The sequence below is a fragment of the Vulpes lagopus genome, chromosome 17 (genome assembly GCF_018345385.1).
Source record: "Vulpes lagopus strain Blue_001 chromosome 17, ASM1834538v1, whole genome shotgun sequence".
Classification (NCBI taxonomy): Eukaryota; Metazoa; Chordata; class Mammalia; order Carnivora; family Canidae; genus Vulpes; species Vulpes lagopus.
In genome coordinates this window covers 24998533-25020962 of record NC_054840.1, presented here as the reverse complement: position 1 = coordinate 25020962, position 22430 = coordinate 24998533, and the positions used below count along the sequence as shown (strand labels likewise).

The window sequence follows — 22430 nt, the reverse complement described above, 5'->3', positions numbered from 1 at the left end:
CTGAAGTGGTCACGAGAGCCGAAGAGAGCTGCAGGGGTCGGGAGGGTTTCTGCAGTGATGAAGGAGTACTTTGCAAAGGAAAAAAGGCTCTTTTCGGGGGAGGAGGGTTCCTGCGGCGATGAAGCTGTGGGATCGCTGCAGTGATGAAAGAGGGTCACCGCACTGACGGAAAGCACAGCCAGGACGCGAAGTGGGGGGACACTGGGACGGCTGGAGTCGCTGCAGTGCTGGGGGCGGGGGCTGCGACTGAGCCCTCCGCTGCGCTTGCAGCAGCTCCGCTCCCCGGGGACGGGGGGTGGGGCTCCGGGCGCCCGGGGGCCTCGTGGCCGGGGGGCCGTGCAGCGGCGGGGCCGCGGGCCCTGCACTGCGGCGCGGGGCCGAGCCGGGGCGGCGGGGGCTGGCGCGGGGGCGGCCGGGCTGGCGCGGGGGCGCCCGAAGCGGGGGCGGAGGGGAGCGGCCCCCGCCGCAGCGGCAGGCGGGGCCGGGGCGGGCCGAGGGCGGCGCTCCCGAGCGGGGCGGGCCCAGCGCCCGCAGAGCCGACGCCCCTGCGCGGACTCAGAGCGGCCGCCGCGGGAGCCGGGAGCGGGTGCCCGGCAGGTGCCCGACCCGCCCCGGCCCGGTGGTGGCGCCCAGATCTCCGCAGAGGACGCCGCGGTGAGGCTGGGCGGCCCGCGGGGAGGGCGGGGACCCCCACGCCCAGCCGGCTGCACCCCCTGAGCTCGGCTCGGGTCGGCCGGGGTGGGGAGACGCGGGGGCCCGGGGCCGCCCCCACGGAAGCCCCCGCCCCAACGCCCCCCGGTCTGGGCGCTTGCCCCCCCCCCCGCAGCCCCTGCCGGCGCCCAGTGAGGCTTCGGCGCTCGGGCTCCGGCCGCGGCCGCCCCTCGCCGGCGGGGCCCTCGGGGGTGCCGGCCCCGCACAGCCCGCTCTGGGCGCGGAGCATCCTCCCTCCCGCCCGCGCCGCTCCGACAGCTGGCAGCCGCGGGGAGCCCGGGGCCGGCGGCGCGGGGGCGGCGGCAGCTGCGACCCCCCCAGCCCCACCCTCCTCCGCGGGCGCCCGCGGCGCCGGTTAATCATTAACCCCCGCTCCCCGGCTCCCCGGGTAACGGGCCTGGGTGCCCATCACGCCACCCCCTCCCCGCGCCACCTGCCGGGCCCGCGCCCGGGTCCGACCTCCCCGCGCTCCCGCCCCCCGCCCGCAGGGCGCCATGCCCGGCCTGTACTGCCCCTCCGGCTGGACGCCGCTGCCGCTCACCGACTCCTGGGTGCGGGCCTGCGCCAACGGCCCGTGCCTCAGCCTGCGGGCCCGGCTCACCTACCGCAACCCGCAGCCGCAGCCGGTGGAAGGTGAGAGCCGCGCGGGGGGCGCGGGCCGCGGGGGGCGGGGAGGGGGGACGGGCGGGGGGCGCGGGGCGGGGAGGGGGGACGGGCGGGGGGCGCGGGGGCCGGCGAGGTCCGACGCCGCCCGTGCCCCGCGCCCCGCCGCAGGCGTCTTCGTGTACCCGCTGGCGGAGGCCGAAGTGGTCTCGGGCTTCGAGGCGGAGGCGGCCGGACGGCGCGTCTCGTTCCAGCTGCAGAGCCGGCGACGCTCGCAGGCCGCCTGCTGCCGCGCGCTGGGCCCCGGCTGGGGGGCCCCCACGCCCCGCCGCTGCCCGCAGGGTGAGTGCGCCCCCCCCGCCCCCCCCCGCTCTGCGGCCCGCGCCCGCCCGCCGCCCCCAGCCGCCGAGCCGCTCATCCATCAGTTCATGCCTTTATTCAACAGTCGCGGACCGGGCGCCTGCTCCGCGGGGGCCGGGGGAGTGTGACCCAGGCCTGACCTGAGCTTGCTCCCCGCCTGGAGCCTGGGCCAGGGCCTTGGTCACCTCCAAGCTCCCCGCGCCCCGCACCGAGGCCCCCTGACGGCTGGGCTGGGGAACGGAAGCCCACCCCCTGCTAGGTTCCGTGGCTTGCGCTTCATTCTTTCATTTATTTGCACATTCATTGCTGTACATGGGATTTACCATCCCGGTAAGAGAGACAGAATCCAGTGGTGCTGAGAGTTGGTATAAGCCCAGCAGTTAGTTAGAGACCAGAGGGAACTCTGGATTGAGGCCCCAGGAATGTTCCAGAAGGAAGTGGAGCGGCATTTGACCAAAAGGAAGGGTATGACTCCTGAAGTGCAGAGGAGGGAAAAGGCACTCCAGTCAGGAGCAATGGTGTAAGCAAAGGTCTGGAAGTAAGTTGTGTTGAGTGATGGCAATAAAATACCTCGTGTTTGTAGTAATTTACAGTTGACAGAGTCCAGTCACTGGTGTCACCTCATTTGAATCCAGAGAGGTATGTAATGTAAGTGCTGTTCTCTATCCCCGTGTTACAGGTGTGAAAATAATAGTAACAGCCTCTGTGTGTTGGATGCTGGGCACACACTATCTCATTTATTCCTCACCATAGTTTTTGAGATGTAGTTCTTATGATTCCCATTTCATGGATGAAGAAACTGAGGTTTCTCAAGACGAGACTTACCAAAGGGCAGAATTAAGTCATAGAGCTGAGACACAAAACCTGATCCTGTGCCCTCTCCACTCTATCAGGCTGTCCCCAAGCCTCACCTGGTTGCGATAAAAGCCCCTTTCTTCCTTCTCTTTTCTTTCCTTCCATCTTCTTCTTCCCTTCATTTATTTTGCAAGCATTTCTCAAAAGAATGGATACATGATTACTGTGGAGAAATGAGGCAAAGTAGGGCTATAAAGGTAGCCTGGAGCCAGATCATGTAAGGCCTTGACTGCCGCTGTACACACCTGGCCGTTTTTTCTTTAGCAGCACTGACTCCCATGATTCCCCCGGTCCCCAAATAAACCAACAGTATAAGTAAAGTGTTGTGCTCAGTATGCAAGTACAGCTGTATGTCCTGTAGCCAGCTTCTAAGCAGATGACTCCTTCTAAACTCCTTTTGGGTAGAAAATTATAGAGCTACTCCTATGGGCAGTGGGGAGCTCCGGACTGGGGACTTGTGAGCAGGCTGGGTCCCAGACTATGGAAGATGTCAGTCCATATGGGAGGGTCCTTAGGAAGACAATACCCAAGGGTTGAATGGTCAGGCACAGGCTAGGGAAGAGGGACAGAGGGTATGGGTCCCCTAGGATCTTGGTGGTGGTGTGGGCATGTCCCCTTCTCCTCAGCTCTCCGTTAGCGGTAATGTCACTGCTCCTTTTCCCAATGACAGCCATATCCTTCTACCACCATCATTCAGCCTCTCCTTCAGCCATCATTCAGCTCATGCCTCCATTCTGCATCACCAACACATTAGCCCCGTGTCTCTCCCACTTTGGAAAGTTCCCCTTGCCCAGGCTCCCCTGACTCAGTGCCTGCTCCCATTTCCTATTTCCCCCATCTCTCTCCTTCCAGCCCCCTCTGACCCCTTTTCTCACTCATCGTAGGTCATCTTGTCTTGGATCTGGCCCAGGCCCGGTCCACATTGGTGCTGCCCACAGGCCTCATCAATGCAGCCGGCACCATGACAGTGACCCTGTGCAGCAGCCGGGAGCTGCCCTCAAGGCCTGATGGGGTGCTGCGTGTGGCTCTGCCCTCTGTGCTCACCCCACTGGCCTCACCAGGCCCACCTGGGCCCCCCAGGCCTCCGGGGCTCTGTGACGACAGGTTGGGCCTATGGTGATTCTCTTCGTCCCTCCCTCGGCTTCTCTGGGTCTAGTGCGGGTGAGGGGGCTTTGGTAGAGTGCCCTGGGGGATGGGCAGGGTGGGGAAGGGCTGGGGCCATTCAGCCAGAGGGGCTAGGGGCCTTGGTGGTGGCCCAGTGACTCTCCTCATGCTCCCTTCCAGCCCCACCAGCTGCTTCGGGGTGGGCAGCCCTCAGGAGGAAGGGCTGGCCTGGGAGGAGCGAGCTGCCCCTCAGGATGTGTTCTCGGGTCCTGCCCGCTGCCCTGCCCCATACACCTTCTCCTTCGAGATGCTGGTCACTGGGCCATGCCTGCTGGCAGGTGGGTGCCCCTCCTAGCATAGCTGACTGGGGAACAATTCAGGGCTCAGGACTGGGAGGAACACAGGATGAAAAGAAAACAAGGATCTAAGCCTTAGGAATTTCCAGTGTTGGTGGGGGCATCCCCTGGACACTTCTACACAACACACACACCCCTTGGTTTGTCAGTGTAACTTATTTATATCCCACTCTACTCACCAATGGGAAGAAAGATGATTACATTGAGAGCGGTCCAAGTGATGAAGTGGAGTTTCCTTGTGCAAGAAGTGGGGGAGGATGCTAAATCAGCAGCTGGTTGATATACGACTGATCAGCCAGGCTCAGAACTGGGAATCCACTTCCCAGCCCACAAAAGCAGACAAAATCCCTCCCTTTGTCCGTGCAAGCCGATAGCTCGGACTCTGAGAGCTGGGTGCGATCAGTCCCGATCCTTGCCCGCATCACCATTGTCTGGCAAGGTGATATTCGTGCTCTAGTACTGGCTTGGGGTGGGGCGATCATCCCCTCTCCCTGCCTGCCTCTCCCTCAGGCCTGGAGAGCCCCTCTCATGCTCTGCGGGCAGATGCCCCACCTCATGCCAGCTCTGCGGCCACCATCTGTGTCACACTAGCAGAGGGCCACCGCTGTGACCGGGTGTTGGAGATCCTGCTGCACCCCAGTGGTGAGAGACTGGGGCAAGGGGGCCAGCTCTGACCTGCTTCAGGAACACCTGGGTAGCGTTTTTCCAGTATAGATTTCTGGGTCCCAAGCCAGATGAATCAAATCATCTGTGAGGGTGGGCTGCATGGTGCAGGGAGGCTGGACTTGCAAGGTCCTCCTGGGACAGTGGGACTGAGCAGTTGGGGTCCAAAGACAGGGACTTTCCTAATAGCTGTGTCCCCTCTTCCCTAGAGCCCCACCAGCCACACCTGATGCTAGAGGCTGGCAGCCTGAGCTCAGCAGAATATGAGGCCCAGGTGAGGGCCCGCCGGGATTTCCAGAGGTTGCAGCGAAGGGACAGTGACGGGGACCGGCAGGTATGGCTGCCTGGAGTCAAGGCCTGGCCTCTGACTTCACCACCAGTTGCACTTGTGCACAAGGAACAAATAAGCAGACTCGTGTTATGTTGGGAGGAAGGGAGCTGTGTCTTAGCAGGACCTCGTAGTGGCTGCCACCACCATCCCAAAGGGCTGATGAGTGTTATCATAGGAGGGCCCACGCAAGTCTTCCTGGGGTGTGTCTCAGAGCATGGGGCTAGGAATGACAGGCAGAGACCAGCCACCTGCCTCCGCTCTTTCCTTTATTCAAAGGACTATAAAAAGGAGCCCCCCTCGGGTGTATTAGATAGAAAAAGGCCTGAGGGCTAGGTCCCGCTGCCAGCCCGGGCTAGAGTTCCACTAAGCCTGGCCCAGGATGACTTGGGGCTCCCGCATCAGGTGTGGTTCCTGCAACGACGCTTCCACAAGGACATCCTGCTGAACCCCGTGCTGGTGCTGAGCTTCTGCCCAGACCTGAGCTCCAAGCCTGGGCACCTGGGCACAGCTACACGGGAGCTTCTTTTCCTGTTGGACGGCAGCAGTGTAGCACACAAGGCCTGTGGGGGCATGGTGTGGGCAGGCCTGGGGGCAGGGGCGGGGGGTCTGAGGTGGGCTGGGGGGGCAGGCTCTTGAAGACACACTCAGGCACACACCCCTACCATACACACATGCATCTCCTGGATTCCAGGAGCCTTTCTTACATGTGAAGTTACATTCATTCACACCGAATCCCAAACCCAAGGATTCACCTACCCCTCCAGGAGCTGTCACACACTCAGCCTCCCTCACACTTTAGGGTCCCCCGCCTCATCTGACATGCACAAGGCCTCTCCCAGACCACCACCACCAGCCCCTCATTTTCACGCAGCCTGGAGAAGGCAGGCAGTCCGGCATCCCTACCACTGCCCATGGGGCCTGCTTCACACTGCCCTCCCCGGTCCTCCCCAGGATGCCATTGTTTTGGCTGTGAAGTCACTGCCACCACAGACGCTCATCAACCTGGCCATGTTCGGCACGGCGGTGCAGCCCCTCTTCCCAGAGAGCCGGCCTTGCAGTGATGTGAGTACGGTCCGAGGATTCGGGGGCCTAATGAAGATGTTTCAGCCTGGCGTGACCAAAGGATGCCTTTTCTTCCCAGGACACTATGCAGCTGATCTGTGAGAACGTTGAGACCCTGCAGGCGGCAAGTGGCCCCCCAGATGTGCTGGCTGCGCTGACCTGGGCCATGGGGCAGCCCCAGCACAAGGCCCACCCTAGGCAGCTGTTCCTGCTGACTGCTGCCTCGCCCGTGGCTGCTGCTACCCATCAAACCCTGGAGCTCATGAGGTGGCACAGGGGGGCAGCCAGGTATGGGGTGGGCAGAGGAGCCAGGTGCCTGAGACTGACCCCTGCCCCAAGAGGCTCCTGAAGGTCACAGCTGCTTCCCTTTCCTCATCAGGTGCTTCTCCTTTGGGTTGGGGCCTGCCTGCCACCAGCTGCTTCAGGGTCTGTCTGCCCTCAGCAGGGGCCAGGCCTATTTCCCAAGGCCTGGGGAGAGGCTGCAGCCCATGGTGAGCTTGAGCCCTGTTCCCTACTCCCAGGAGTCCTTCCCCCGAGTTACACTAAGCCTGCAACAGAACCCAGTCAAGTCTCAGGGTCTCTTGGCACCCTTGACCAGGACTTCTCCCCCATTCCAATTCCTCTCCTCTGAGATGCCAATCAGGAGAGGAGCTGCTAGTGCTGTTGTGAGGTACTGCAGGAGGCCAGAGGTGCGGGGGACATGGCCTCTGATCACCCCCTAAATCTTACTCTGTTTTGTTCTGATGCTGAGCCACATCCCCGACAAATCTTGCCTCATCCACAGGCGTGGCTCAGGCCAGGAGACAGACCAAACCCTGAGGGCTAAGCACTCAGTCCCCTTGCTTATTTCTACCCTTCCTTCCTTTGACCCCAGTCTGACCCTGCTCCCCTCAGCCCAGGGGCTGGGCAAATGGCATCAGCCGAAGGGTGGCCTTCCCGCTCTCTGGGCTGTGTGGCGCCTCTCTCTCCCATGTCCTCCCTCTGGCCACTCCTCACAGCTGGTGCAGGCTCTGCGGAAGGCACTGGAACCTGCTTTGAGCGACATCTCTGTGGACTGGTTTGTGCCTGATGCGGTGGAGGCACTGCTGACCCCCCGGGAGATCCCAGCACTGTACCCTGGGGACCAGCTGCTCGGTTACTGCTCACTCTTCAGGGTAGATGGCTTCCGGCCCCGCGGCCCAGGGGTAGGCCTGGGCTGGGGTGTGGGTGGTAGGTCTGGGATGTCTAAAGTCCCTGCATGTCTTTAAAACTTCTTCCACTCCCTGTGCCTCTCCCTGCCAAGCTCTCCTACTGCACCCCCAGCCTCCCCAGAGATGACACTGGGCTCCTCAAGGGGATCCAGTCTGCCCTCTACATGAGGTCTTCCACTGAACTGCCCCAGAAAGTGTTGTCCCTGGCCTTTTCCCAAGGTCATCCAAGCACACAGCCACAGAAAACAGCCCTAGCACTTGCTATAAGAGTTTTGTTGAAATTCACTTGTTTCTTCACATAGTGCCCTAGAGAAAGCACCACGTCTAGCATGTACTAGCCATTTGATTTTGGGCGAGTCACTTCACCTCTCTGAGCCCATTTCCTCATACTCATTTTTGTTATAGGGTTGTTGTAACTGGAGGTCACGACGTGCACACTCTTGGTAGGACACTTGACATGTAGTAGGAGTTTAAGAAATGATAGTTATTTTTATTTATAAAAAGCTTTCTCTCTCTACAAGAAATAAGCACACTTCCTCATCTTGATCATGAGAGCTATACAATGGAGCGATGGCCTTTTTGCCTGCTTGCCAGGAAGCTCAGGGCCAAACCTGCAGCTCAGCCACAACAGTTCTATTAACCTTATGATTACCTTACATGCTTCCTCCATCCTCAGTACTAGGTTTTCATTTCTGGTTTAACTTTATTGCCTCTTGTGGTGAGACATTTTAAATCCTGTTTGGAAAGAGGCAGCATAAAACTACAATCAGGTTTTTCTCCAATGACTGTCCCTCTCTAGGGCCAAGAACCTGGCTGGCAGAGCTTGGGAGGCTCTGTGTTCCCATCTCCAGAGGAAGTCCCATCTGCCACCAGTCCTGGCACCGAGCCCACTGGCACCTCAGAGCTCCTGGGAACAGGCACTGTGTCGGCAGAGCTGTCCAGTCCATGGGCTGCTGGGGACTCAGAGCAGAGTGAGTACCTGGAAGCTGCGTGCAGCTGTGTTGGACGAGTGGGCCAAAGGAGAGGCCAGGGCTGGAATCTGTTCTCTTGCCTCCCAGCAGGTACTGACGCTCTGACGGACCCAGTCACAGACCCTGGACCCAACCCCTCCTCTGATACAGCCATATGGCGCCGCATCTTCCAGTCATCATACATCCGGGAGCAGTATGTGCTCACCCACTGCTCTGCCAGCCCGGAGCCAGGTCCTGGCTCCACAGGCAGCAGCGAGTCCCCTGGTTCCCAGGACCCTGGCTCCCCCGAGGGCACGGCTCCCCTGCATCTCCCTTCTCAGCAGGGCTGCCGCAGCCTGGCCTGGACAGAACCTGCAGGCTCCCGCTCCTGCCCCCTGCCACCACCCCCACTGGCTTCAGTCAAGGTGAGATTCAGTCCACATGCATTCTACTACATATCCAGCAAATGTTTATTGACTATCTGCTATATGCCATAAATTGTGCAGTGGTCACTATTAAGTCCAGCTAAAGAGATAAATGGGTAAATCTATGATACCATGTTACACACAGTGGTGAGCATAGCAACATAGTAGCACGGGGAGAGTCAGAGTCAAGATGGCTAGTCCTGTTTGAGGGAGTCAGAAAAGCAAGAGCCACATCTGGAAGAGTAAGTAGGAGGTAGCCAGGCAGGGGGAGAAGACATGAAGAAAAACAGAGACAAGTAACGATCTCAAGGGAGAAGTTGGGCATGGGGGGAGATGGCACTGGGAAGGGGGATGGGGACCACGAGGACTCTGGCCTTGCTCCTGAGGGTAGTGAGCAACTGTCCACCGTTTCAAAGGGCTGTGTGGCCAGTGGTGTATACACATATGGTGGCCAGAGCTCTGTACTCCTTGACTGGCGGCCCCCACTTCTTATGTACAGTCTGGGGCCCTGAGTGCTGAGGTGCTGGGTCGTCGACGCAGAGCAGCTCTGGCCGGCCGGAGCCTCTCATCGCCCCCGGGTCAGGTGAACCCAGTCCCTGGCTGTCCCCGGCACCCCTCTCTGGGCATAGCACCAGATGGGCCAGGCCCTGAGTCAGGGCTGCAGCTGGGACAGGGCCCAGATGACTCAGGTAAGGGTTGGATGGGGAGCTGGGTCCTGACATCACAGAGGTCTTAAGAGGTGGGGCCTAAGGTACCATGCTGCCCCTGCTGTTATGGTTCTCTCTCTGCAGGAAACCTGCTCTCCCCAGCAGCTATGGACTGGGACATGTTGATGGAACCCCCCTTCTTATTCTCTGCTATGCCCCCCAGTGGGGAGTCAGCCCCTCCGGCAGTGACACTGCCCCCTCAGGCTCCACGCTGCCACGTGGTGATTCGGGCCCTGTGTGGGGAGCAGCCTATGTGCTGGGAGGTGGGCGTTGGGCTAGAGACATTATGGGGATCTGGTGATGCTGGCTCACTGCCTCTATCACCTCCTGAAAGAGAAGGTGCTTGGGACCAAGCACTCCATCGGCTGACGGCAGCCTCCGTGGTCCGGGACAATGAACAGCTGGCTCTCCGTGGAGGGGCTGAGGCCACAGCTGACCAAGGTGAGTTGCTGGTGGGCCCGGTGAGGGCCCAAGGAGCCTGTAAGGGGCAGAGAGTGGCAGAGGTGTCGGTCTGTGTGTCTGATCACCCTATGCCTCACTTTGATCACAAACAACTGGAGGTGGTTCACCCATACTGACAAGAAAAAGAAAATGAAAAAAAAAGAAAAAAAAAAAAAAGAAAAAGAAAATGAGCAGGGCAATGGAATGATAAAAGTAGAGAATGGGGTTATATGAAAGATATGCACACCATGAGGTTATATGCCCTTGTGAGCACAGGACCCAAAACTGGCAAGCTTCCTAGCAGCCAAAACAGAGGGAGATGTGATCTTCTTAGTAACTCACAGTGCCTATAACATAAAAACAAATCTGTCATTCAGGTGGACTCCTAAATCAAATACTGAAAATTTCAGTTCTTCAGTGGCGCCGGCCACACTTCTAATGCTTAATACTCACACGTGGCTAGTAGCTACCCTCCCAGATCATTCAGATCTAGAACATTTCATTCACTGCAGAAAGTTCTATTGGACAGTGCTGAAAGGAGTGAGCAGAAAAGGTGCGACCTTTTATACACCTAAGGTGGTGTATAAAATGTTGTTTCTGGGTGGCCAGAGGGTCTGGCCCAGCTGCGGGCTGAGGGTTCAGCCTAACTACTGTCAAAAGTTGGGGAGTCTGAGCTGGCTCCAGGAAGGAACTGTACCCTGTTCAAAAGTGGACAGAGGGAAAAGCTAGTGGAAAACGGAGATTTTTTCCTATAAGGCTCTCTGTAGAGGGCAGGCGGGGGAAGTGCACCTGCTCCAGTTCAGCGTGCTGCTCTTTGGTCTCAGGCCATGCCCGGAGGTCCTGGCTCCGAGCCCTTCAGACGAGCAAGGTCAGCTCTGCCCCCTCCTGCTTCACCTGCCCGGTAGCTGTGGATGCGACCACCAGGGAGGTCCTCCCATCAGCCCTGCAGGTGCGGAGCTCAGGTACAGTCCCTCCTAGGTGACCTCTCAGGTGCTGGCCCTCGCTTCACTGCCCGCCTCCTAGTTAACACCCACGCCCTGTGCCCCTACAGAGCTAGCTGAGCCCCCAGGCACTTCTCCAGCTCCTCAGGGCCATCTAGATGCAACTCTTCTGCCCACAGCTGTGCAGTCTAAAGGTAACAATCAAAGTCGGGTGGGGGCAGGGAACAGCCACACTTAGGGACCACAACTGGCACTGACTGGCTCCATTGCAGGACTTGAAGGAGGCTCTCTGGCAGGCGCCTGGAACCCGACCCAAAATGGCAACCCCAAGGCTGCCACCAGAAGTCCTCATCGCCATCCCCCCCAGCCTCCCTCTAGGCTCGGCCTGGGCAGAGGGAAGGCCAGAGGCTCTGACAGCCACAGACTCTGCAGCCCCAACCAGGGCCAGGCTAGTGACAGCAACAGTGAAGGCAGCGACCATGACTACTTGCCCTTGGTGAGGACTCGGGAGGTGGAGGGTGGCGCCACCAAGGCCAGGGCACTGTCTCAGCTCGCTTTTCCCCCCACCTCCTCTCTCCTCAGGTGCGGCTGCAGGAGGCACCCGGCTCCTTCCGCCTGGATGCACCCTTCTGTGCAGCAGTCCGCATCCCACAGGAACGCCTGTGCCGTGCTTCACCCTTTGCTGTGCACCGTGCCAGCCTCAGCCCCACCTCGGCCTCCTCTCCCTGGGCGCTTCTGGGACCTGGTGTTGGCCAGGGTGACAGTGCCACAGCCTCCTGCAGCCCGTCCCCCAGCTCAGGCTCTGAGTGTCCAGGCCAGGTGGATAGTGGGAGGGGCTCAGACACCGAGGCCTCAGAAGGTCCAGAAGGGCTGGGCGGTGCCGACCTGCGGGGCCGGACCTGGGCCACAGCTGTGGCACTGGCATGGCTAGAGCACCGCTGTGCTGCAGCCTTTGGCGAGTGGGAACTAGCAGCAGCTAAAGCAGACTGTTGGCTGCGGGCCCAGCACCTGCCAGATGGCCTTGACCTGGCTGCCCTCAAAGCCGCAGCCCGGGGTCTCTTCCTGCTGCTCCGCCACTGGGACCAGAATCTGCAGCTACACCTGCTGTGCTATAGCCCGGCAAATGTGTGAGGGCTGCCCATCGCTCTGGCTGGCGCTGTCCAACAAACTCAAGTCACTGCCACCCAGGGCCGGCTTCTCGGTACTGGGAGGGGCAGGCTGGTGTCAGCCTGACCCCCACTGCTTCTCATCTCCTTCCCAGAAACCCCCTGCCCTCACAGAAAGTGCCTGCCTGTGCTCTCTCCCCCTCCTCCCACCCCATGCCCTTTCCCTTCTGAGCTCTGTGCAGTGCAGTGGGAGGGGAGAGAGCCACAGCTCCCAAATCCTATGCAATAAAGTGCCTCTTAGGACTGCCCAAATGAGTTCTTTATCTGCAGTGTGCATGCCCCTCACAGCTTGGTGCAGGCACTTCCATGTAGGCTGCACAGAAGTGGACTTGGTAAGGTTTATTGGGAAGGGCACAGAGTCTATTCCCATCCAGAGTCCTCTAAGAGTGGACTGGAGGGGAAGGGAAGTGGACCTCAGTGGGCTTTCTTGCTGTGCTGGACGCTTTTGGGGAAAGGCTGGGGGCCCAGCCAGAGCTGCAGCAGGATGATAGCATGGCATATGTGCAGGGCAGCAGAGCTGCAGGACGTGGATGGGTATGTGTTCCAGGAGAGCTCGATGAGCCCCAGCACCAGCAACCTGGAGATGAGAAATAAGCTCAGGTTTTGCCCAGTTTCTAAGCCTGCAGCCCTTTGGCTTGCCCCCAACCCTCCACAGTTAGCCTTGGGATGAGGAGTTCCCTGGCCCTTCCCGCTAGCCCAGATGGTCCCAGCCAGTTACCTGAGCAGATGTGTAAGCCAGCGTGCAGGCGTGGCCCACAGGAGGTAAGGCAGTGTGTGGAAATACCAGACGTAGAACTGGTAGTGGAGGGAGCGGCTGAAGCAGATGCCAATGAAGTTGGAGGTGAAGAGAGTAGAGATGATCTGTATGCAGTGGTCAAGGCCAAGGGCAGGAGTAGAAAGGCCACGAGTTGGGTTGGGGGCAGGCAGGGAGGTTCCAAAGCAAAGGGGCAAAAGTTTGGGGTCAGATAGCCCCCTGGATCTACGTTTCTGAGATGCATACTTTTGGACAAGTTTCTTAACTTCTCCAGGCTTGCTCCTCAATCTAATGTGGAGACAAGAATACTAGGACCACAGGGCCTTGTGAGTTTAAATTCATCACTTACAAACTGAGTGACTTAAGTAAATTACTTAAACTCCTTAATGTCTTGATTTTGTCATCTGTAAAATAAGTATAATAATAATAGTAATAATAATAATAATTAATAAAAAGCCTCCCTATTTCAGAGTCTCTTGTGAGCTTTACATGTTAGAATGTATGTAAATCTCTGAGGACAGCATCAGGCAGAGAGTAAGTAGTCATGATGGTAAGTCAAATAATATTTAGGATTAAGAATAAAATATGCTTAAATATGTAAAGTGCTTAGCACAGTGGTGCAGAGTGGTGGAGGGAACAGCTCTACTCCATGAACAGGGCCTGTAGTTACTACTGGCACCTTGTTTTCCTTCCCCTGGCTCACCAGCCATCCAGGGCTCACTGACCAGCACCCCAACTGTACATGGAAAGGGCAAGACTTACCCTCCCATGATTTAAAGGATATGATTGGGTGTGAGGGGCTGCGGTGGAACCTTCCTTTTGGAGGGATCCTTCAGCAGTGACAGGATACTTTCCCCCGTCCTAGGGAGAAGCCATTCAAATATTTATCAAGCCCCCATCCTAGGGCAAGCTCTAGATTCACACACATGAACTCAACACGTCCCCCAAGCAGGCCCTTTATCCTTCCCCCAACTCTGCCCATGATACTGCTCCCCTTTCTCACCTGTGCCATTTGCAGAAGGCAAAGAGAAAGAGCAGGGTGAGGTGGGCGGCCAACAGTGCCACATGGAAGGCACGATGCAAGAAGAGGGCCTCAGGGAGGAAGCGCCAGTTCACTGTCCAGCGGAAGAGAAACTGGCGGCCAAGGTCAAAGGAGCGGGATAGGTAGCCAATGGGGTTCTCCAGCAGGAAGGGCAGCCCCAGCACCACCTGAAGACAGGTATGACATCAGCAGAGATGCCCAGACTTGAGCTTTCATACTAATCATCAAGGGGAGTGGACAGAGGGTGTAGGTCTCAAGGGATCCCAAATTCCCCCAGGAATAGCAGGAAAGCCAGCCTCCACATCTAGGCCAGAGGCTGGGGCCAAAGAAGCTGAGAAGGCAGGTAATAACAGAACTTTAAGTTTGGATTCACCAAGTCATAAATGGGCAGAATCAGACCCTCAGAAACCATCCAGTTCAAAGCCCTTATTTTAGAACTAATAAAAGTAAAGCCCAGTATCAACTCCCAAAAACCCTGTTAGCTCTGAGAAAGTCTCAATGATGGAAGGAGGCCAGAGAGTAGCCTCCCCTTCATTAGGAAGGAGAAGGCGTAGTGGGGCAGTACCTGAAGAACAGCACAGATGCCCAACTTGGGAAGGGCTCCACGGAAGCCAAACTGTGTGAGAAGAAGAAACAGCAATCCAGGGGCAAAGAGCAGCACATTCATCTTCACGGAGACTGCCAGGCTGGGGGAGGTACGGGAGAGGAAGAGTGGAGATTAGCTCCAAGCCCATTTACCCCACTCAAAGATGCATCTCTCCCCGACACACACACACACACACACACACACACACACAGCAACTCCTCCCCTCCAGGACAGGGCCCACACTTAGAATTGCTGGAAGGAGGGTAAAGCAGCCTGGGAGGAGGCTGAAGGTAAGGGGCAGATACCAAGTCTCTATGCTCAGAGTGAGCCAGAAAATACATGTTTAGAGTATTTAGAATGTGCAAGGACTAACTCCAACAATAGATGCTGTCTGGAAGGAAAAGAGGATTGGGAAAACAGTGTGTGTGTTGAGGGGATGGGCACAGAGACTTTCTACAGATCTAGACTTGTCTAGTAGGGCCCTGACTGACCCATACTGTCTGGTTACACCCCTACTTCCTCTGCTGCAGAAAATTGGGGGATGGAATTGGGGAATTGGAAAATTGGATGGAAATACAGAGTGAGAGAAGGGGAGGAAGGGAGAGGTGTTGACCTGAAACAGCAGCAGCCCCAGCCCCAGCGCCGGGCCAGCAGGAGGTTGATACTGAGAAAGAGCAGCGCCATGGCCACTGGGTCATTGAAGAGCCTCAGCACGAAGATGGAGTGGACGCGGTAAGAGGCGCAGCACATGAAGAAAAAGACGAAGGGAGGTACCTGAGAGGTGGGGACAATGGGGAACAAGGTCAGCTCACTAATCCTGAGCCATCCCTACTCCCCAGCACTGACAGTTGGGGCCCCCTGGTCCTGGCAGTAAGGACTCACCTTGCAGGTCTGGTGGTAGATCAAGAAGACAAGCAGTAAGGTGGCCAGGTAGAGCACAGCAAAGATGTGCTGGGCCATGCGGATGTCAGTGCCCCGGCCAGTGGCATAATACAGCCCCATAAAGATGTACACAAAGCCGGCTGGGTACCTGGAAGAGGAGTCTGGGTCAGGCTACCCAGCCTGGTATCCAGTCGGTCGGTCCCTCAGGTCCTCACTGAACCCTGTATCACAACTCACACAAGAGGTCCAGTGTCACCCTGCAGTTGGGTGTAGTCATAGGTGCCGTTGATAACGCCTTCCACCTGGGCCATGTAGGCCTTCCAGTCAATCTCTGTATCTGGAAAAGGACAGGACAGTGTGGTTGCTTCCAAGTTCAGAACTTGTCTGCCTCACACACACACATTCAGCCCATCAAAACACAGAGTTCCAGCTCTTTCCCAGGACATCTATCCCAACCCCTTATCCAACTGCCTATCTCTGGGTGAATCCAAGCAACTCAAAATCAACATGTCTGTAATTGTCTGTACTTGAACTCAAACCGTTTACTCCAAAGCTGCTCCCCTTCCTGGGTTCCATGAATGGCACCATCAACCTCCCAGCTGACCAGTTTCGCGTCCCAGCTGCCCACAAACCTGGGTAACATCTTTGACACTTGTTTCTTATTTCCAACACCCAGTCACCAAGTCCTATTTTTCATCCTAAATAACTACCATCTTTCATCCTTTTCTGATATTACATACTAAAATTTGGAACTGGGCAGCCTGAGTGGCTCAGCGGTTTAGCGCCGCCTTCAGCACAGGGCCTGATCCTGGAGACCCCGGATCGAGTCCCGCATCGGGCTCCCTGCATGGAGCCTGCTTCTCCCTCTGCCTGTGTCTCCGCCTGCCTCTCTCTCTCTCTCCCTCTGTGTGTGTGTCTGTGTGGCTCATGAATAAATAAATAAAATCTTTAAAATAAAATAAAATTTGGAACTAACATAATCTCTAGCCTCAATGATGCAACAATTTCCCAATTAGTTTTCCAGCTTCCATGTTTACCCCACTACAATATATTTCCCACCCTGCAACCAGAGTTGCAGGGAAATACAATATATTTCCCACCCTGCAACCATGCCTTCCTGTAATAGAAATGTCAGATCTCTCTGCTTAAAACCCTTCAATGATTCCTCAAGGCTCCTAAAATAAAGACTAAAATCTATTATTCCCAATTCTGGAAGAGGAACCTATGAATTAATGAGGTTAAGTGACTAGTTCAAGATCAGTGAGCTAAGGGTAGAATTGAGATTGGACATCCATGAGGTTCTAAATTCTTAACCACCATGCTAATTGTCCCCTTCACACAATTTAGACTGCTTCACCATCTGGTCTCAACTTGTACAATCTCATCTCTCACTGCTATCCTCACTTGCATTGTTCCAGCTCTTAAAAAAAAAATTCAGTTCCTCAAAGGAAGCAGGTTCTCTTTTGACTGGAAGTTTTAGTTACAGGATTCTCTGCCTAGAGTGCTCTCTCTTCTCCCCTTTTCTCTCTTTCCGCCACTGCTTTGCTCTTACCTTTCAAGGGGGACTCTAATAAGCCTTCCTTAACTCATCAAGTCTGGCCTAAGTGCCCTCCTGGGTCCTTTATGGCTCCCTGGCTTACTACTATCATGATGAATGATCCACTATCATTTTCTGCTAACTTATTTTTGCCCAGGCCCATACACCCAAATAGGAAATGTGTCTATTTTTTCACCACTCTACCCCTGGCATCTAACATAGTGTTAAGCACATGATAAACATTCAGTAAATGTGTTGAATTAATTATCTTTAGCAAGGAAGCCTTAAGCCCAGTGTCTAGATTCAGCCTGGAAAGGAGCCCCCAATAAGACCAAAAGGACTCAAGTGGTCACAAAATGCCACGGTGGACAAGAGACTCTGAGACTTCAGAATTGAACAGATGGGAAAATTCGGAGCCAGCAGGGGAAAGGGCATGTCCAAAGCAACAGAGACAAGAAGGAGCAGCAGTACATTAACTTGGACCCAGGTCTTTTGATTTCCAGGCTGGCTTATTTTCTTAGCCTGGCAGGCTGTAGGTTCAGGGTAGAGGGCCAATCTCTAGGGTCCCTTCTTCCATCATGGGGAAGGCATTAAGACAGGGTTTGCTTTTGTGGAGCAAGCTTGGGACCTGGGTAAAAATCATGGTCTGCAACTGACGGCTGATTGGATCCGGGGTCTGGATTTCAGTTCCAAATCTGGGTCCCAGTTTGGGTAGGGGGTTCGGGTTCCCCTCCCCACCCTCCCCTCCTCCTCGGCGCACTCACATGCCACCCTGTGAATGACCCAGAAGGTGATGCCCACCTCCGCCAGGCAGAGGCAGGCGGCCACCAGCAGCGTGTAGCGCGGCTCCAGCAGTAGTAGGCGCCGCTCTTGCCAGGCGCGCCGCAGCCATTGTCCACAGAGTCCCGCAGCCCGGGTTGCGGGACCGGACCGGCCGCGCTTCCGAACGCCCGCCGCCATCTTGACGGTGCGCCGCTCGTGTTGGCCCGCCACGCCGGAAGCCCGATCCCTCGGCACTTAGGTTCCGCTGCCCGCGCCGGCCGTCCCAACGGACTGATGCTGACCAGTTTCGCGTCCTATTTTTCTCCATTAAAATTTACTTCTTCCACATCTTTCCTGGTGGACTGCACACTCCGTACGCGCGGGAACAGTCTTACTCCTCAGTACATACTTGGTTCTAGGCACACAGGCGCTAAACTAGATCGAACGTTTGCTCAGAAGAGCAGCATTCCTCGTGTTCTCCCCTGCCTGGCATCACACTTCGTCTGTGTTCGTCTCTCCTGGAGGCCAAGACCTGTGTCGCGCGCCTCCTACCTCCTCTCAGAGCCTGCCGTGTGCTCAAAACTGGGCACAAAGGAATCTTTCATTAACTTTCAGGCTTCTTAATGGAAGGAGCCGGGCAGACAAAATATGAGAGGAAGCAGTGATGAGTCGAGGGAGTCTGGCGCTGAGTTTGACGGAGCAGTACGTTTGGAGGCTTCAAGTTCTCAATGATGTGCTTTTCCCACCCGGAGTATTCTTCCAAGAGCGCTCAGCAGAGGACGGAAGTTCCACGTGTTTATGTTGAGCAACTGCAGGTGGTGGGCGGAGGCACGAAGACCACGCCCCCGAGCGCTCCCCTCCCTATTGGCTACACTGGGCGCCAAGCCGGGTCCGGAGGTGCCGGCGCTGTGCGGGGCCGCCCTGCAGCCGCGAGCATGGCCTCTCCGAGGGCCCCGGGCCCGGCCCCGGCGCGGGAGATACCGGAGCAGAACTGCTGGTACCGTGAGGTCCAGTACTGGGACCGGCGCTACCGGGATGCCGCGGACTCTGCCCCTTACGAGTGGTTCGGAGACTTCTCCTCCTTCCGTGCCCTCCTGGAGCCTGAGCTGCGGCCAGAAGACCGTATCCTCGTGCTAGGTGGGTAGTCCCCGCGCTGCCCAGCCCAGAGGGAGCTGGCCGGACCCGGCCCTGCCCGCTTTCCTCGAGCCTGTTCCTCTCGGAGGACCCCCAGTCGGGAGCCAAGATGCACCTTTAGCCAGGGCAACAGAAGCCAGGAGATTCTTGGTCACACACACACACACCCCCGCCCCGGAGAAAGACAGTCTTTAAATCAGAGTTTGCAGATATCCTAGGACCCTCGGGGAGACAGCCTCGAGCACTGGGGAGCTCAGAGGACCTAGTTCAAGTCCCACTGCTGGTTGGCTGTATGACTTAGGACAAGTTGTGAACCCGTTCTGAGCTTCAGATTCACTCCTAGAAACGGAACTGCGAGCTCAAGTCGGGCGAGGAACGTTCAGGCACCTCGAGCACGATGCCTAGCGTTTATCTGTTAGCGCCCGTGAGCACCGGAAGCCACTGTCACCTAGAAAGACCTCTCCACGCTCCCCGCCCTAACTGAAACTTGATCCTGTGCCCCATGTGCAGTGAGCATGAGGATAGCGCCCTCTGCGGTCGGAGGGGAGATTGCAGCCAAGATTGGTGGGATTGTCCACGGCGTCCAGATAATGCAGGGATTTACAAGGTGGGGGGCTCTGAGAGGTCCAGCTGCGCCCTCAGGGTTCTCTCCCACTGCCAACCTTGGGGACTTCAGTGAAGTTTGAGCCACGAGTTTCCTTCCAATTTAGTTTTTTTATTTTGGTGTTTGTAAAAGCATGTGTATGTTAAGTGCAATATTTCATATACATATATATATGACCTATAATACAGTATATGTGTAAGGTATAAATAATAAGTGTAATGCGTCCAGAAACCCTACGCAATTTGAGAAATAGAACATTCGTAGGACTAGAAAGGAAGTATAACCTAGTGCTTAAGAACTTGGACCCTGGAGGTAGTTAATTTGTGTTGGAATCTTCGCTTATGTAACCTTAGCTGTTGGAATCATGAGCAAAAGCTTAGAATCTTAGCTGTGGAATCCTGGACAAAACACCTACATTTCTGCAACTTCATTTTCTCAGCCTTAAAAAAAAAATAAGAGTACTTATTTACTGGGTTTTTAAGATGACTGAGTATGAAAGATATCTAGGAAAATGCCTAGCAAAATAAAAGGCTCCATGTATATTCAAGGTTCTCTGCGTGGTTCCCCCCCAAACCCCACCTCCCCAGAGGTAAAAAAAAAAAAAAAAAAAAAAACTCTCTTGAATTGTGTGCTTTTAAACCATTGTATTTATTTATAAATTTACTCTAGGTCTATGTTTTTCAAGCTTTGGTGTCCATCAAAATCACCTGGAAAGGTGGATCCTACCCTAAGATTTTAATTTCAGGGATGGTCTAAGATGGTCTTTGGGATTCTGTAGTTTCAACAAGCCCACAACGGATTCTCATGCTGGTAATTGGCAGAATAACACTGCCTTAAAATCTGCTTGACCAGGAGGTATCCTTTTCTGAATAGAGGGGAGAAATTCTAAAAATCAGAGGAAAATTTTCCTGGCAAGATTCCCAAAATTGAACAAGACCTACAACCTCAGAGTATCCTATGTTACATTCCACCTCAACAAACATAAGTTGAGCACCTGGTGGGTGCTAGGGAATGTGCTATGCCCTTTCTAACTTATTTAGCCTTCATGACAACCCATACAGGTGAGTGATAATTATTAGAAGATTTACTCTAGGTTAGGAGTCCATAAACTTTTTCTGCAAATGGCCAAATAGTAAATATCTTAGGCTTTGTAGGCCACTTAGTTTCTATCAGAGCTATTCAGTATTGCTTTTGTACTGGAAAGTAGCCACAGGCCATACATGAGTGAATGATACATAATAGCTGTGTAGCAGTAAAACTTAACAAAAAGAGGAGGGAAGCTGGATTTGGTGACCTTGTTCTAGGTGGTTGTCTCTGGTTGGATTCCCCAGAAGCAAATCCTAAAATGAGGATTCGTGTCCCAGTCATTTATTAGGAAAGTGCTTGCAGGAGAAATTGGTAAGAGAGTGAGGGAACAGGGAAGGGGAAAAGGCCAAGCAGGATTGTGACCACAGGCAAAGCCTCTCTGAGGATAGTTTCAACCCCTAGTGTCAGAGATGCAAAATGTCAGATGTAAACACATGCCAGGATGCCTGGGTAGCTCAGTGGTTGAGCGAGTGCCTTCTGCTCAGGGCATGATCCAGGGGTCCCAGGATCGAGTCCCATATCAGGCTCCCTGTGTGGAGCCTGCTGCTCCCTCAGCCTGTGTCTCTGCCTCTCTCTCTCTCTCTCTCTCTCTGTCTATCATGAATAAATAAATAAATCTTTTTAAAAAAATCTACAAGTAGATAGATGATAGAGAAGAAAGAAAGAAAGAAAGAAACAAACAAACAAACAAACACATGCTAAAACCTAGGAATGCTAGGGGGATCTAGTCAGAGCCCTGACAGTGTCCACTACTGTCATGAAGCAAATTAAGTGGTGAAGGGTGCCATCTGACTCCAGAGCTTCTATTTCTCTTGTTGCACAACACAGATGGGCATAGAGAGGCATCTAGACCTCTGTTGAAACTGATAAAATGGCCACATTGTGAATTAAGCCTAATGGTCATGCTGATACAGCTAAAGATGGGATGTCACTACCAAAGGTGAGTAGACCTCTTGAAAACTGGGAGACAGTTTAGCATAGTGGTTTATGAGCTCTGGTTCTAGTGTGAGACAGACCTGTGTCCAAATTCTGGCTCTACCACTACTTGTGTGACCTTGGGAAAGTTCCTTATCCACTTTGGGTAGCCTCATTTTCTCCTTTAAGAACATGGTAATGGGGGCAGCCCCGGTGGCACAGCAGTTTAGCGCCGCCTGCAGCCCGGGGTCTGATCCTGGAGACCTTTGATGGAGTCCCGCGTCGGGCTCCCTGTATGGAGCCTGCTTCTTCTGCCTGTGTCTCTGTCTCTCTCTCTCTGTGTCTCTATGAATAAATAAATAAAATCTTAAAAAAAAAAAAAAAAAGAACATGGTAATGGGGACACCTGGGTACTTCAGCGGGCTGAGCGTCTGCCTTTGGCTCAGGACATGATCCCAGATTCCTGGGATTGAGTCCCACATCGGGCTCCTTGCATGGAGCCTGCTTCTCCTCCCTCTGCCTGTGTCTCTGCCCCTCTCTGTGTGTCGCTCATAAATAAATAAATAAATAAATAAATAAATAAATAAATCTTAAAAAAAAATAAAAAAAGAACATGGTAATGGAAATAAGAGTATCTTCTAGGGGCACCTGGATGGCTCAGTTGGTTAAGGTCATCAGCCCGGCATCAGGCTCCCTGCTCAGTGGGGATCCTGCTTCTTCCTCTCCCTTTCCCTCTGCCCTCCCTCCCACACACTCATGTGTTCTCTATCTCTCTCTCACTCTCTCGCTCTCTCAAATAAATAAATAAAATCTTAAACAGTATCTTCTATATGGAGCTACCTTGAAGATAAACTAAGAAAATTCTTATAAAGTACTTAGCATAGAACCCAGTGTTCAGTGACTGTTAGCTATCATTAGTACTGAAAATGGGAGTCAGAGAGGCAGCTTATCCAGGACTGTCCAGAGATCAGTACCCTGCCTGAGGGCTTGTGTGTCTAGTACCTATGGCTAGATCTTCATGATAGATGCAGGTGTATGGCTGTCCCAGCTTTGCCAGTATCACACAACTCTCATTCTCTCTCCTTGTTTGACTGTATGCTTCTGATCCTAATTTGGCTTCAATTTGTATTTCCTATGGAGAGAGAAGGGACTGACCAGAGAGGACTGACCGCCAGCTCAATCCCTATGATGGTTGTTTTTCCTATTATAAATTAATGAATTGGTATTTTTGGCTTACACTTCTGTCCCTTGGTGTTAGGATAG

The 22430-nt window shown here is 54.9% G+C and overlaps 3 protein-coding genes across 7 annotated transcripts in view; 2 read left to right on the top strand and 1 right to left on the bottom strand.

The window, feature by feature from the left end:
- The first annotated feature begins 475 nt into the window (after positions 1-475).
- On the top strand, positions 476-12113 carry VWA5B2 (von Willebrand factor A domain containing 5B2). Of its 2 annotated transcripts, none has more exons than XM_041731859.1 (20): positions 476-654; positions 1200-1344; positions 1486-1656; positions 3414-3633; positions 3814-3971; positions 4500-4631; positions 4862-4986; positions 5386-5541; positions 5935-6045; positions 6125-6333; positions 6425-6536; positions 7044-7229; positions 8035-8206; positions 8297-8610; positions 9110-9299; positions 9402-9758; positions 10583-10720; positions 10810-10893; positions 10972-11195; positions 11282-12113. In XM_041731859.1, the coding sequence occupies exons 2-20, from the start codon at positions 1206-1208 to the stop codon at positions 11828-11830; spliced, it is 3747 nt and encodes a 1248-aa protein (XP_041587793.1). In that variant the 5' UTR covers positions 476-654; positions 1200-1205; the 3' UTR covers positions 11831-12113. The 2 variants fall into 2 exon arrangements, with proteins under 2 accessions (XP_041587793.1, XP_041587792.1); XM_041731858.1 differs by having other exon boundaries at positions 477-654; positions 8294-8610.
- A 76-nt stretch (positions 12114-12189) lies between these two features.
- Positions 12190-18173, bottom strand: ALG3 (ALG3 alpha-1,3- mannosyltransferase). Of its 3 annotated transcripts, none has more exons than XM_041731860.1 (9): positions 17431-18172; positions 15367-15466; positions 15130-15277; positions 14861-15021; positions 14227-14347; positions 13623-13828; positions 13404-13480; positions 12584-12728; positions 12190-12442 (listed from the first exon to the last, which is right to left on the bottom strand). In XM_041731860.1, the coding sequence occupies exons 1-9, from the start codon at positions 17624-17626 to the stop codon at positions 12280-12282; spliced, it is 1317 nt and encodes a 438-aa protein (XP_041587794.1). In that variant the 5' UTR covers positions 17627-18172; the 3' UTR covers positions 12190-12279. The 3 variants fall into 3 exon arrangements, with proteins under 3 accessions (XP_041587794.1, XP_041587796.1, XP_041587795.1); XM_041731862.1 differs by having other exon boundaries at positions 17468-17600; XM_041731861.1 differs by lacking the exon at positions 13404-13480 and having other exon boundaries at positions 12584-12726; positions 17431-18173.
- Positions 18174-18318: 145 nt separating this feature from the next.
- LOC121477458 (endothelin-converting enzyme 2) overlaps positions 18319-22430 on the top strand; it is a 32029-nt gene continuing 27917 nt past the window's right edge. For both annotated transcript variants that reach the window (XM_041731772.1, XM_041731771.1), the window contains exon 1: positions 18319-18565. In XM_041731772.1, coding sequence (XP_041587706.1) covers positions 18364-18565 — 202 coding nt within the window. In that variant the 5' untranslated portion in view covers positions 18319-18363. The remainder of the gene's footprint in view (positions 18566-22430) is intronic.